Below are 13,660 nucleotides of genomic sequence, written 5' to 3' on the forward strand. Positions count from 1 at the left end.
AGTTCTGGCAAATCGGCACAGGCACACAGTCGATTGAAACGCGAGGCTTGGATGGCTTGAAATCCACTTTTCGCTTATGAGTCGGTCGCGAGAGGGGCCGACAGTGAAGAGAAGATGAGAAGGGGAAGAATTGAAGTACTTTGAATAGAGAGGTGTTGATGAACGGGACAAGAAGCGTAGATGAAGCAATAGTAGGAGGATCACGGATCAAGAGTTCTCAACTGCTGGGTCCAGATCGCCCCGTGGAGAAGAATTAATCTCGATGGCCTTACGAGTCAGGGCCTCACGGTTCCCGACTGGCGTCCTCTAAAAGGACCTGATTTCTCTGATTCTCGCCTCGATTACAGTATTGGCTCCTTTCTTTGCCCGAGGTCCTTTGTAGACAGGACACAGCACTTAACTGGCACTATACTCCGCACCGAGTGACGATTATTGGCTTCAGCGGACAGGGCCCCGTAGGCTATTCCGAGTCTTCTTTGCCGTTTACAGCGTACTCCGTAGGGGGCCGACGACGGTGCTTGCAGCTTCTGCTCCACCGAGCGATCTCTTGTCTGAGACCCAGTCACGGGCCGCATCAGCGGCAGTCATCGTACAGGAAGAGGAAGAGGAAGAGGACGAAGTGGAAGAAGGAGCGTTCCCAAATACACATTCGACATCTCATACGCAGGAACGAGAATTCTGCACCTAAGACCAAATCCCGGATTTCGTGCTGGCGCCTCACTAGGAGCGGCAAGCAATATTTCGATCGGTCATCCAGATCCTGGCTTGTCGATGGCCTTTGCTGATCCTTCGACTCCTCTAGCCTCGACTCGACTCTAGCCTCTTGGGAGAGGAGGTGTCCACACTACACAAGGCCGCCACCATCGTTCCCTTTCCCACCGGTTGACCGAGGACCAGGAAACCCCGTAATACCCAAGCCTTCGAGCGGAAGCTAGCCACCAATAATGATTATAATAATTCTACTAATATTATAATAATAATTTTATTTATTGTATTTTCTTTTCTTTTCTTTTTTTTTTTTTTTAATTTTATTATTTTTATTTATTATTGTTATTTTTTATAAGGCTGCTTAGTATGATATCATGCATCCGTAGCGGCTTTCCTATTGTGGTTCCAATGGCCGAGGTGCAGCAGAATTATCCTCATTCCCAGTTCATTAAGGAATGGCATAGATACGGGAAGCCGCAGCTGGCGGTGTTCGGCACAATGTCCAAGAGCCAGGGAGTCAAGACACTCGGGAGCAGACGCTCGAGAGCCGTCTTATCAGGAGACCGCCAGCAGGACGCCATCGGAGTCCAAAGACTAGCACCGGTTCTTCATTAACTCAGGTAGGGACGTGCCAGCTGACTCGCGAACCAGGTAGAGTTCGACATTAGACATAGTGTCTATGCCTATATGTTGCTAATATCCGTAGTTCTTGGTGTTCCAACAGTCAGTACCGCACCGGAATGCCATGACTCGCGACGTGAACTTTGCAAGTCTTGTCGTATCTGAACTATTGATGCGGATGGGTCCGAGCATCGTGGAAAAGGGTAGGATTCCGGCATCACGTTCCTGGTTCCGTGGCCAGGGCACCATTCAAGCCATGAGGCCGCGAGTTCGTGACATGGGAGGCTTGAGAGTAGATCAAGGGCCGACGCCCTAGCGGAAGATCGACGCAACTGGCAAGAAAGCAATTCCAAATCACTGCGAGATTGTGAGCAGATCTTCGCTTGCGATAGTTGAGCCAAAGCGTGGACTATCATCGCGTTTCCCATTGCGCCGGGAGGAGCCGAGCCCTGCATGCGAGGTAATCGTGATGTGACGATTCAGACCCTAGCAACAGTAGTGAGGCGATCTATTGCTATGGGCCCGGTAAGCGTTGAATCAGTTGGTTTGTAAACTCATGCGTTTGTCGGGATGATGGATTCGGTGGATCGTTGAACTGTTGCCGGCGCGTTTGGCCTCAGGCGGTAAGGCACAAAACCACACCCCGCCCAAGTCCTTCAATATTCGTCAATATCGACGTCCCGTACCCCAGTCGTTCTTTTCCTCATCAACGCTCGATTCGACACTTATACAAGATATATAATATGACCAGCCACTAAAATGCCAGGCGCATGGACAGATCAGAAATCCTCGTCCACATCTCGGCGCCAAGTAGCGCTGTTGACGATGCCCGCTACCGCGCCCAGGTCGAGGCAATTCTGAATTTCCAGAGCCACTCTCGTGAGACTATCACCCTCACATCACCAACTCCAGAGGCAGCAGATCCAAGGACAATCCACGACCCGTCGCTTCTAGATCAAGCTGCCCAACAGAATGGGTCCCTGGATGATCGAACCTCGCTGGAGACGGCCGTCAGCGTCATCCCGGACTCGCAGCCGGAACTTCAACAATCAGGCACTCCGTGTGAGAGCCTGACTCTGCTTCCTGTCGCAGAAACTACAAGACTCTCTTCTTGTATTCCTTCAAAACGGCCTCGAGTGGACTCACCGCCGCCAGTCGAGAATTCTCCGCATGAAAATGTTCAGGGACTGCGCGATATTCCGGCAGGGGATCGTAATACCAATCTGGAGAATGCCAGGCCAACCAGCACCACCAACACCCTCACTACCCCGGGAAAAGGACAAGAAAAACAGGATGATGAAAACCGCATCCGGCCACCTTCGGCCGAGCCAGTCGCTGGGCTAGAACCAGGGCCAGAACCAGGCCCAGAAGCAGAAGCATCATCCCCGCCAAATGGCCGGAGAAAGGGCTATTCTCCAATCCTTTCCTCCCTTCCCCTAGAAATCAGACCACCCCCACCCCCAATCTCCTCATCCCCCTTCACAACCCACATTACCCCGACCCTTGAGATGTTGAGCAGCCGCCTCAAATCCCCCCGGACATACAACCCCGTCTTCCAAACTCGGGACCTCAACATCCTCGAACGCGGATACTGGTATCTCCGCCTGACTATCGTCCCGGGAGCCGTATCTGAGTTCGAGAACCAGAGCCAGACGGCCGCAAGAACCAGTAACAAGGTGCTATGCTGGGACAAGCCCCTCTTCACCAGATTCTGGACTTTCCTGTCTGATTTCATCAGCAAAGAGGGCCGAGCTGGATGGGGTGTCTGGTGTATCCTCGAAGAACGGGAACGGGAACGGGAACGGGATCATGATGCGAATGGGGAAGATACAACATCCGCAGAACCCACTGTCGCCCAGTCTGTATCTTTAAAGGTCTACGCCTGGGGCGAGATCGCGACCCATATATACCTCCTCCTGTTCCTGGCTAGCGAGCGGCGGGTTCGCAAATTGGGTGCACAGTGGCGCGATGGGCGCGATGAGGTTGTTATTCAGATGCCCGAGTCTGCGATGGGCACGTAGCTTGGGTTTGTTTCATTAGCTAGACTATAGTATAAGCCAGACTTAAGTATATCTACCTTACAAATGCTATACAAGTTCTCTTGAGAATCTAAACCTGGAAATCCATGTAGTAAGCCAATCGCGCACTGTACCTACCGTACTGTACCTATTTTAAAAATGTAAAAAAACAAGCCTATGCTATGGTACATTCAAATCCCAGTCCAGACAGGACAACCATATAAAAACGGAAGTTCTGAGAAGGCATATGGTTACAACAGGCACGGAAGAGCTGCTTGCTTGACAGTGCGAAAATGAGATTGGGTTTCAGAGGTGTAGTGGTTTGATACAGGGGAGGATGAAGAAAAGTAAAAACAGACAAAAACTAAAGTGCTGCTCTTTTATGCGCTTCGGAAGAAGATAACCAGTGCAGATCGGACTGAGCAAGAGAAAAAAAGTGGAAAATAATTGCTGAACCCAGAATGCAAAAAAGAGAGATTAGCGAGGAAAAATTTATGCCCGTTGACGCCGAAGGAAATATCGAGGTACTAGACTCCGCCTTGAAATTCGATTCAAGGATCAGTAATTCAACTCGCCGCTGCCAGCACCACCGACGGCGTCAAGATCCTCATAGCTTTTCAGGCTACGACCCTGAACAGCTTCACGCGGCCCCATGGCTTGCTGAGAAGGGCCGGAGCCAATCGCGTCAGGGAAACCTCCCGGACCAGCAAAAGCCGCGGCCGGATGACCAGGTGGAATATAGGGAGCACCAGCAGCGGGGGGGAGACGGCCACCGGATCCCATGTTAAGCATGCCACGGCCCGGGCTCATGCGGCCGAAGCCCTGGGTCCCGTGCCGATTACCACGGCGATCGTAGGGTCCTGAACGATTGTTGTTGTAGCGGTTTCCGCCACGGCGCATGACACCAGGTTGGTGCAGTTCGCCGCCCGCCATGCCATTCGCAGCCCAAGACGCTTGGTTGCTCACAAAACCGGGCAGTCCTCCCGGTACGCCTTGGAGGCCAGCTGCGACTGCTCCATTAGCAAGGTAGGGGGGCATTGCTGCCAGACTGAAACCACGAGGTGTGCCGGTCTGGTTCTGGCCGGAGCTGAGAGGGAAGTGACCGTTGCTATTGGCGTCGGACCGCGAAGGCGCAATGCGAGCAGGGTCAAGCACATAGGCGTTCACGAGGGCGAGCTGTAGGGTGAATTAGCATACATTGTCACTGTGCTAGAGCAATCTCAACTTACATCATTTTTGATACGTTCATACCACTCCGAGTGTCTCTTCTCAACATGTTTACGCCAGAAATGTTCTGCCTTGAACAGTTTCGTGCATTCTGGCACCTTGCACCGGAACTTTGACTCATCCTCCTGCTTGACATGTTTGGCCAGTTCCTCTTCCAAGGCTTCGTCAACGGGCTTGCCACCGAGTTTGACAATGTCCACATTCTCCGGCTCGAGAATCTGAAGAATCTTGTCCTCGAATGTCTTTACCCAGTTGAACGCACGCTGCAGTTGCTGTTCCGATTTCGAACTGTATCTCTGGGAGCGTCTCTCCTTCTCACTAGGGGGAGCTTGCTCCTCGCCTTCTTCGCTGGGGTCTTTCCTCTTGACGGGGAAAGGTTGCCCAAGGGCACTGGCTTTAGCGACGGCTTTGGCCTGCGTGGTAAGACCACTTCGCGGCCGACGGAGATGTCCACCAGGACACTTGCGCGTTAGCTCGTGGAGCGAGTCGGACTCGAAAACGCAGAAGAAGCAGAAGTTATACACTCGACGAAGGTATTCTACCATCAGATCCAGTTTCTTCTTCTTCGCCAGGAGCTCCTCATCATCAACTTCATCGTCTGCCCAGTCTTCCTGCTCTTCCCCTTCTTCAGCCTCACCCTCATCAACATCGTCGGTGTCGAAGTTGGATTTCCTTCTCTTAACACTAACGGGTCCAGTAACCGGTGGTTGTAACCAGCCCTTTCCGCGAAGCTCTTCAACACGTTCTTCGACCTTGGCGTAACCATCAGCGCCGTGTCCCATTTCAGAGTCAAGCTTCCCGACTAATCTCCTAGCCAACTCCAGATCGCGCTCAATCCGGTCAGGTGACGAAAAAAGATCCCATAGAGCTTTCTTTCGAAGTTGAGCTGGCGGCGCGTGAACGCCAACATGGCATACAAAATCGCCGTGAACGGGATCATGAATAGTTTTGTCGTTAGTCGCCTCAAGTGCCTTTTCAGCAACGGTGGCAGCTCCTGATCCATTGGCAACATTGTCCTGGTCCATCTCGCCCTCTTCTTCGCGTCCATCACCTCTTTCGACGACCGCAACATCGGGGGCGGGATGTAGCATGATCCATCCCATCCTATGGTATTTCTTTGAGGGGTTCGGGTCACTTAAGCTGAGCCATCTAAACCCTCCATCCTGTTCTCCAAGATGTTCCTTGCAGAACTCCTCGATCTTCTGACGGCTGACGTTTGGTGCCAGCGTCTTGATGAGCAAGGCGGGTTGTGATAAAGCTTCGTCGCGCAGATCTCCGCCTCTGGCAGGAAGCAAGTCTAGAACTCCTAGGGTCTCCCCAACAGCTGTCGTCTCACCTTCCTCCTTCTCAATCACGCCGCCCGCGCCGTCACTTTCGCTTTTGTAGATGCCCTCCAGAGTAAAGTCGTCAAACAGACCCCCATCGAGATCTCGCTCCCACTGCTGATAAGCGCCCACTCTGAATTCCATCAGGTTTCGACGAAGAGGATCCCGTATTTCCGGGATGTAGCGCTCTTTGAACCATTCATCGTTCTTATGTTGCTGAACGAATGCTCTGGCCATTTTGACCTGAAGATCCACCTTGTAGGTATCGTAAGCCGCTTGTATCTGGGCTCTTTCCCTGTCACGGTCTTCGCGCGCCTCACGTTCTCCCTTCACACGGTCGGATGGCCGGCGTCCCCCGTGCTTTGCACGCTCCTTTTCCTCTTTGATAGATTGCTCAGCTCGCCACCATTCAGCAAACCAATTGAAGCCTACTTGAAAATCAAGATTCAAAGGATTCGGCAGGGGGTTGGAGGGGATCGATCGCTTGCCAGCGTCTTGTCCGGGAACATAACGGTCAATGTTTGCAGCCATCGGAGAAGGAGGGCGACGGCGATCTTCACGGTCTCGTGCGGTATGTTCGCGCGAAGCAGAGTAGAAATCGTCCCGAGAAGCTCTGCGATCTGAAGGTTCGTACCGATCGATCATTACAGGAGAGCGCGAACGCCCGCGTCCACGCCGCCGATCTTGGGATACTATATTGAACATTAGTTAGGTGACTGAAGAGACGAAAGTGCCGCGAGAGTAACCGACCAGGCGATCTGCGTCTGTACGAATCCATCGAAGCCCGACTCATATAGGAATCTCCTCCCTCGCGGCCCCTGGGCGAGGATCCGTAAGTATCATACGAATCCATTGGTAGCGAACTTTCGTGAAGCTGGATTCCAAGCGCGATTATGGCCCACAGAAAGGCTCCACAACGGGTGTGTTATGCGAAAGGTTGACAGCAAGGCACCCGTGGCAGCAAGGAGAAAGGAGTACTGTTGTATTTTCGGTGGAGGACGTGGAGTAAGCTAGAACCTGGTACCATCAACATTAGACGATGTCCTTCAGATATTTGTTTGATGGACTGTGTTCATCTGATGCGCTGACTAGTATCAAAGACGGAGAGATGTGAAAGTGGAAGGAAAGCCGACCGCGAAGCGGTAAATGGATAATTCATGAAGCCACCCATGGCGGGAGCGAAAAGAAAAAGATGAGTGAATGAGAGACATGAGCTCGCGAAGAGCATAAAAAAGCGCAAGTGGTGAAGACCAAGACAAGAATTCGGACGGTCTCGAAACGGATGGCGCGACGATTCACTGTCGACTCCAAGTAACGGAAGACGAACGAATTGTGAGGAACAGCGCTAGGGAGATATATTAAAAAGTATAGAGGGTTCAATATGGATAAAGGGCTGGAGCAGAATTGGTTGAGAGCGTAAATACGGCAGGGAAGGGGAACAGAAAGACAAGGGCGGGTAGCGGATGACTGATGAACGCAATGAAGATGTGAGAAAAGGCAGGCAACCTACAAGAGGCCTTGAAGTAAAGTATGGCGGTATCTAATCACCCTCTAGGAACGTCCAGCCCGACGACGTCAAGTGGAATGATAAGGTTGGGACAGCGAGAGGGAGATCAGAGAGACAAGAGAGCAAGAGAGAGAGATCATTTGGAGTTGGAGGATCCAGAGCCGGAGCTGAAGGGAGACCTAGTCCAAATTGGGGATAGCCCATATTGACCCCAGCTGATTATGTGATAGTTTAGCAGTCACGGGACACCAGGGCAGCCATTGTTTACTGTGCAGGCATAATCCGAGTAACTACAAGTAAATTTAGGCTGCCCAGGTGGACATTTATTTTGGGTCGATCAACTGTAGGAGTACGGAGTGTCAGTATGCTACAATAGACATATTTACGTACACGGAGGGCTACCACTTACATTCACCGGTCGCGGTATCCAAGCGCAAATTTATTTCTCAATCCGTTCGATTTGTTAAAAGTATTCATTCGTTTTAGGTATATAGCAAACTCCTAGAGATGAGATCTGATTCAAGTTTCATCAAGCACACTGGAAAGTATATTGTGACATCCTTTTAACCTCCGGCAGGAATGTACTATTAAAGGGGAATCACAAAACAACAGATGAAAATCAGGACGCCATATCACCGCGGACAGAATTAATCCAAGCACAGAGGTTTTTACATATCTGCTTTGCCAATGTCTTATCGACAATTCCAACTGTTTGTGCTGAGAAAATCAAGCATGAGGATGAGCTCATTGTTAAGAGAAATAGAACCACTGGACCCAGTTGTCGAAACCCCCTCTTAGCACAAAACGCCGCATATACCAAGAAGCACTCAAGTGTGTATTGTGTTTCGTGCAGCGGAAAACCTAGGGCATGAGCCGTTGAAGCGTGAAGTAACCAGATCTAGCCCGCTACATCTGCCACCACGCCGAGACTCCAAGATCAAAGCATTTACCCGCAAAGGAACCTCTCTCTATATCCGTCCAGAGAAGCCATAAAGGACGACGCGAGAGAGAAGAAAGGAAAGCAAACAGGGTATGTATAACTAAAAGGATAAAAAGGCGATTATCGGGGAAAAGGAGAAAAATACGACGTGGCGGCATCTAGGATGCCCTGGGGAAACAGTTGCAACATCAGCGGTATATCTGCATTCCAATTCCGAACCGTACTGGGCTCGGTACACAGAAATGATAAAGGGTATCGGCAATGTCGCCCATCCAGGAAATCAAGCTCATCCACCACGCTAAGAAGAGAAAACAAAAAGTATCAAACCATGGGCACATCATACATGCAATCCTGACATAGTGAGGATCATGAAGGTAATATCAGACATCATACCAGCATAACAATATAAACAGACATGAATGGAACGAAGGAAAAAAGATACACATTTTCCAAAGCCAGCCACCCAGAAGAAATCGAAAAGACGCATCGCGCAAAACTCAGCCATCCTCATCCGAAGGACCGCCGGATTCTGCCTCGCTTTCGTCGGCATTGTTACTGGGCTTCTGGGCGCCGGTCTTTGCTTTCTTCGCAGAGTTAGGGTTTTCGTTATTGCCATCACTGGCTTTGCGTTTCTGAGACGCAGGTGAACTGTCACTGACCGCTTTTGAAGCATTCGGATCTGCATTCTCCTGTCCACCTGCAGCATTCTTCTTCTCCATCGCGGCCACTTCGTCTGCGGTCAGGAATCGACCGCCAGGGCCTCGGGGGCGACGCATCGCGTGGTTGTGACGGGACTCATGGAGATACGGTTTGCGACCTTTAGATGTGAGTCGTAACTGTTCTTCTAATTTCTGCCGCGCAACGCGTCGCTTGAGGATACGATGAAACTGTTTTGCATTCACGTACAATGGCGACTCCTCTGCGCCACTAGGCACCATGTCCGGGGAAGTTTGCGTCTGCTGAACGGGGTGCTGAGGAGGTGGCATCGGTGGAGGCACTGAAGGTCTACCAACGTGATTCATGACGGGTTGGGCGTTCTGCACGTGCGGACTACCGACATGGCTCATGCGACGCTGCTGCATTTGAGCGGTTGGTGTTAGCGGTACCTGCGAACCCATCGGTGGCATCTGGCCGGGAATTTGCGGCGGAGACCGGGGATTCCGGTCAGTCTTCACCGGCACTCCTGCCATGCGGGGTGAGCCGCGCGGGCCTTGTGCCATTTGACCAGCCATCGAATCCCCGTGTGTAGGATAGAACTGCCCCGAAGCCGCTGCGGTTGCCATCGCAGCAGCCTGGGTGGGAGATATACCGTATGGTTGCGGCGGCATGGCCGTCGTGACGCCATATGACTGAGGGAAGTTCATTTGCTGGTGCATCGAGCCCGGGGCATTCTGCGCCTGCTGGTAATGGGACTGGGATGGAACAACAGGAGAGGCCTGGTGCGTGGGATGTGCTTGTTGAATGTGTGTCTGAGGGTTGTTTGGGGATGTCATCGATCCCAGAGCGGACCCGGGGTTCTGAGGTGCTGTTGGATATGCGCCGGTCATATGAGAGGCCGGATGCGGATGTTGACCATGCTGTTGTTGATACTGTGGAGAGTATTCCATACTGTGAGATTTCGGCGGAGCAACACGCCTGTCACACTTCCTAGTTAGTGTTGCTGTTAGTGGTTTTCAAATGCCAGGAACCGGCCAACTAGGACCAATAACAGTGTCGAAGATGGATGATTGGTGAATCGATGTTCCAGTCAAATAAAGAGACAGAGAACCACGGCAGTGTGATAGGATATAAAGACTCTGCGCTTGAGGTTATCGGGCAAGCTGAGGGGCAGTTACAGAGCAGGCGCCGCTTGTAACTTATGATTTGTAGATCAAATGTGCAAGGACTGCGAATGCTTATTAGCTAGTGGATTCAAGGCGCAGCACGGAGCGGTCACTGGATCAATCAGTGGGGTTTAATGGGGACGGAGGGCGCTTGATTTGGGCGCTTACCTTTAGTTCTCTGGTGCTTTTCAGCTTTCGAGATCAATGAGATCAGCTTTGAGGAGATGATTGTTCCACAGAACAATCCACAGAGTAACTTCTAACTAGATCCTTCGGAGGGTCCGTCTTTTTTCTACATCCACCTTCAAAGTGTAACGTGGTTGGGCTCGGATGCAGCTAACCAGGATGCCCTCGACTAGGCTCGTACTCGATGCGTTGTCAGACACAGCGCGAAGGCTAGGTAGAAACGCACTACTGCTTATCGCCGCCACAGATTTGGGGTGGCCCTGTGGGAGCTACAGAGTTTGATCTGGGACGATAGGCCGTAAATCACCTCGTCCAGGCTCTAAATCAGTTAGGCCGCCAGGCGATGTCGGTAACGAGGCGACAAGGCAGGAAGTCAAAATCTGAGGCGGTGCAAGAGCGTCCCCCTGAAGCGCTGAGGGGATCCCGATTTGAGACTGATGTCAGAATTCGTCTTTAATCAGATACTCTGGCACGGCAAGCGCAACTGCAAGAGACCGTCAGCTACCATCTCTAAAATAGGGTTTATTTTTGGCAGAGTATTGTGCGCTGTCAACATGAGGGGAGTGGGCAAGGTGGCGGGGACGAGAAAGAAAGACCGAGATTGTTGCGGCTTAGTTTCTCCAGGCTGAGGATGTATGCGTTGGCAAGCGGGAATCATGATGCAGCCGATGACATACCTCGTCACAATGTGCGATGCACCACCTAGTCTTCCAGGCTGCACGCGGATGTCCGGAGTAGCAATCGCGCCAATTCAAAACAATTGCACGGCTAATGGAAGAAGTATGTCAGAAGCAGAGAACTATGAAGGTTGACGCGTGGTGATTGGGCCTCAAGGCAGCGGGACGCGACAGTAACATAACAACAGTGCAGGAATACCACAGAAAGTCCAAGTGCCCACATGCGCTAAGGCAAGAGGATCGGTCAATGCAGCAAAAAAGTAAAAATAAGGCCTTGTCTGCAACACCTCGAAAATATGCAGTTTCAGGTGCAAGATTGCAATGCTGGCTAAAGGAGGGGGAAAAAAAAGATCACAGTCGCGGTCTTGCCGGGCCGCGGTGGTGAGAGCCAAGTAAGCACCGACCTCCAGCACCGGTGAGTAAGCGACGGCAGCGACTGTGTCGCGCGGTGTCGCGCGGCTAGTAAAGCGATAGGAAAAGAGGGCAGAGGAGTTCAGACGCGGTAGGGGTCAATTGCCAATTACCAGATGCCTCTTCACTGTGCGCGCGCGCGAAATGTGCCAACCAGAGCACGGCTCTTTGCGCGACAGTGTGTGGGCTGCCGCTGATGTCAGTCGGCCTTGCCAGGCTGGGACCGCGACCAAGGCGGACAACGGCACGGGGCGACTAACAGACAGTCGGCGGGAATCTCACAATGTGGAGGATGAAGGGTTCAAGGATGAAGCCAAAGTAATGTGATTTGTGGAGGGTAAACAACCGATGGTCTGGAAGCCAACGAGAGAATGCAGCCGGGCAGCTGGGGAATGCGTAGACACAGGAGACACGATGGAAAGTGATGGGATTTGCTGGTCCTGACCTCGAGGGGAGACCGCATGCAACGGGATTGGGCACGGGCAAATTAAGGTGTGCGATATTGGAGCACAAGAGCAAAAATACAACAGCAGAAAAGCACGGTGCGAGTAAGGGGCAGCTGTGAGCCGGTGATGCGTTCCAAGCTGTATTTTGAACGTACCTGGCGAGGTGATTCGACCACAACCGTGGAAAATATCCAAAGTGGCCAGAAAGTGATCAATCACAAAGGAGTACAGCAGATGGGGTGGGAAGGCAAGCAATGATGCGGTTGGACGACGAATTGGCAGACCTCTTAAGGGGGACGAGTAGGAAAAAAAGGGAAGAGGAGCAAGGCCAATGGGCAGAGTGCGGGCAGGCCGGGCAGGAGGACAGAGTCGATGACTGGAGGGAACGCAAGGACTGGAGGCTGGATGACCAACGAGAGAGAGCAGGCGAGAAGCGAGAGCGAACTGGGCGGGACGGGGCCTTGATATTTGTACGATTCATTGACTAGCGGCTTAGTACACCAGTACGGTACCGGAGCCGCCCCACTCGCTGTCATAATACCGCACTGGAACAGTGCTTACAGATCAAGAACTGGAACTGATTCTCTGATTCCACGTTACTTTTTCTCTAACGATCTCATCAAAGCATCAAAAGTATATAGACAGTCCGACGCCGGATGGCATTCTCTGATATCTATAAAGGCCATATTCGGGACTGTATCACCCGTCGACGCTGTGCTGGAATGTACCGGCGTGAAAATACCGGTAAGTCCCAGTAAATTACGCTACCTAACCACTGTTATCATTCAGTCATCATCCATGGCTCAATTTGAGATCAACTTGGTCAATTGATCCAGTGTCTGAATATCATTCTACAAAGAGCGAAAAGCGAGAAAAGAGAAAAAAAGTCGCAGCTGTTTACTCTGAGTATTTTGCTTCTCCTGTTTTATGTGCTCAATTTCCGGCGCTTAAATGCGGCAACCCGGCACTTCCGAGATTGCGATGCTCTCGAGCCGCCGTGGGGGTTGCCAATGGACGCTGCCACTAGAGGCTGGGAGCTGGGAGCTGGGAGCTGGGAACTGTTTTAAGTGCTCGCGGTTCGCCCGTGGCTTGTGCGAATCATGATTCGACAGCACCATGGAATTCCGTGGCTGGATTCTTCACAGCAGTCAACAGGTGTAACACAAAGTGTGATTTCCCTACATCTCGCTAACCGGGCTGAGGATGACCTTTTTCTCCCATGCAAGGCGAGCATCTCCAGGCTCAGAGCCTAAGACCAGCTAGGTGCACGGACATGTGCTCCGTATTGAGCCCAGCCGAGACGGGCTAAAGCTGCGGTCACCAGCGCCTCGGTTATATTCCTTGTTAGGGAAGCCCAAGGTTGCGCCCCGGGTCGCCATCGGGCAGCCAAAGAATATGCCGACGAGATGTATATCAGCAAGGACAAGCATACCTTTTCCTTCGCCCCATGTCGATTGGGACCGCTGAAATACACTTCGAGTCTGAACGGGAGGCCGGAGGAAAAGGGGCCAGAACCAGCGGACACGAGGCTGACGCGAGACATCGAAGGTGCAGTTGGGTGCAGTTGGAGTCGGGGCGTCTTCGAATCTGGCATTTGGAATCGGCTTTCGAGATCCTTGTCGGTGTGCAACTGAGCGTCAGGGAATACGAGCAATCCCAGCGCGGCAGAGCCAGCATTGAGCACATCTTCGGTGACCCGTCATTATTCTAAGCCCAGCCAGGCAGACATCCGTTCAATCGGAGTTTCCCTGTCTTTCGCATGGAAACTTGG

General features: G+C 51.9%; 5 protein-coding genes across 5 annotated transcripts; 1 reads left to right on the forward strand and 4 right to left on the reverse strand.

Moving 5' to 3' along the window:
* Nucleotides 1–1,357: 1,357 nt before the first annotated feature.
* BDW70DRAFT_96274 (uncharacterized protein) lies at nucleotides 1,358–2,007 on the reverse strand. Its single transcript, XM_073745294.1, has one exon. It carries the CDS (start codon nucleotides 1,782–1,784, stop codon nucleotides 1,392–1,394), a length of 393 nt encoding a protein of 130 aa, XP_073593307.1. The 5' UTR covers nucleotides 1,785–2,007; the 3' UTR covers nucleotides 1,358–1,391.
* A 1-nt stretch (nucleotide 2,008) lies between these two features.
* Nucleotides 2,009–3,417, forward strand: BDW70DRAFT_96275 (uncharacterized protein). The gene has a single exon (XM_073745295.1). It carries the CDS (start codon nucleotides 2,100–2,102, stop codon nucleotides 3,348–3,350), a length of 1,251 nt encoding a protein of 416 aa, XP_073593308.1. The 5' UTR covers nucleotides 2,009–2,099; the 3' UTR covers nucleotides 3,351–3,417.
* A 488-nt stretch (nucleotides 3,418–3,905) lies between these two features.
* Nucleotides 3,906–6,544, reverse strand: BDW70DRAFT_152420 (putative arsenite resistance protein Ars2; the record flags this gene model as incomplete). The annotated part of the gene is made up of 2 exons (XM_073739443.1): nucleotides 3,906–4,523; nucleotides 4,577–6,544. 2 exons carry the CDS (start codon nucleotides 6,542–6,544, stop codon nucleotides 3,906–3,908), a joined length of 2,586 nt encoding a protein of 861 aa, XP_073593309.1.
* A 2,129-nt stretch (nucleotides 6,545–8,673) lies between these two features.
* On the reverse strand, nucleotides 8,674–10,453 carry hapB (transcription activator HAP2). The gene is made up of 3 exons (XM_073745296.1): nucleotides 10,338–10,453; nucleotides 9,006–10,231; nucleotides 8,674–8,930 (listed from the first exon to the last, which is right to left on the reverse strand). The coding sequence occupies exons 2-3, from the start codon at nucleotides 9,951–9,953 to the stop codon at nucleotides 8,844–8,846; spliced, it is 1,035 nt and encodes a 344-aa protein (XP_073593310.1). The 5' UTR covers nucleotides 9,954–10,231; nucleotides 10,338–10,453; the 3' UTR covers nucleotides 8,674–8,843.
* A 2,383-nt stretch (nucleotides 10,454–12,836) lies between these two features.
* Nucleotides 12,837–13,575, reverse strand: BDW70DRAFT_152422 (uncharacterized protein; the record flags this gene model as incomplete). Its single annotated transcript, XM_073739444.1, has 4 exons — nucleotides 12,837–13,019; nucleotides 13,083–13,138; nucleotides 13,322–13,468; nucleotides 13,521–13,575. 4 exons carry the CDS (start codon nucleotides 13,573–13,575, stop codon nucleotides 12,837–12,839), a joined length of 441 nt encoding a protein of 146 aa, XP_073593311.1.
* Between the last annotated feature and the right edge of the window lie 85 nt (nucleotides 13,576–13,660).

Source organism: Aspergillus foveolatus, assembly GCF_047715535.1.
Source record: "Aspergillus foveolatus strain CBS 279.81 unplaced genomic scaffold BDW70scaffold_51, whole genome shotgun sequence".
Lineage (NCBI taxonomy): Eukaryota > Fungi > Ascomycota > Eurotiomycetes > Eurotiales > Aspergillaceae > Aspergillus > Aspergillus foveolatus.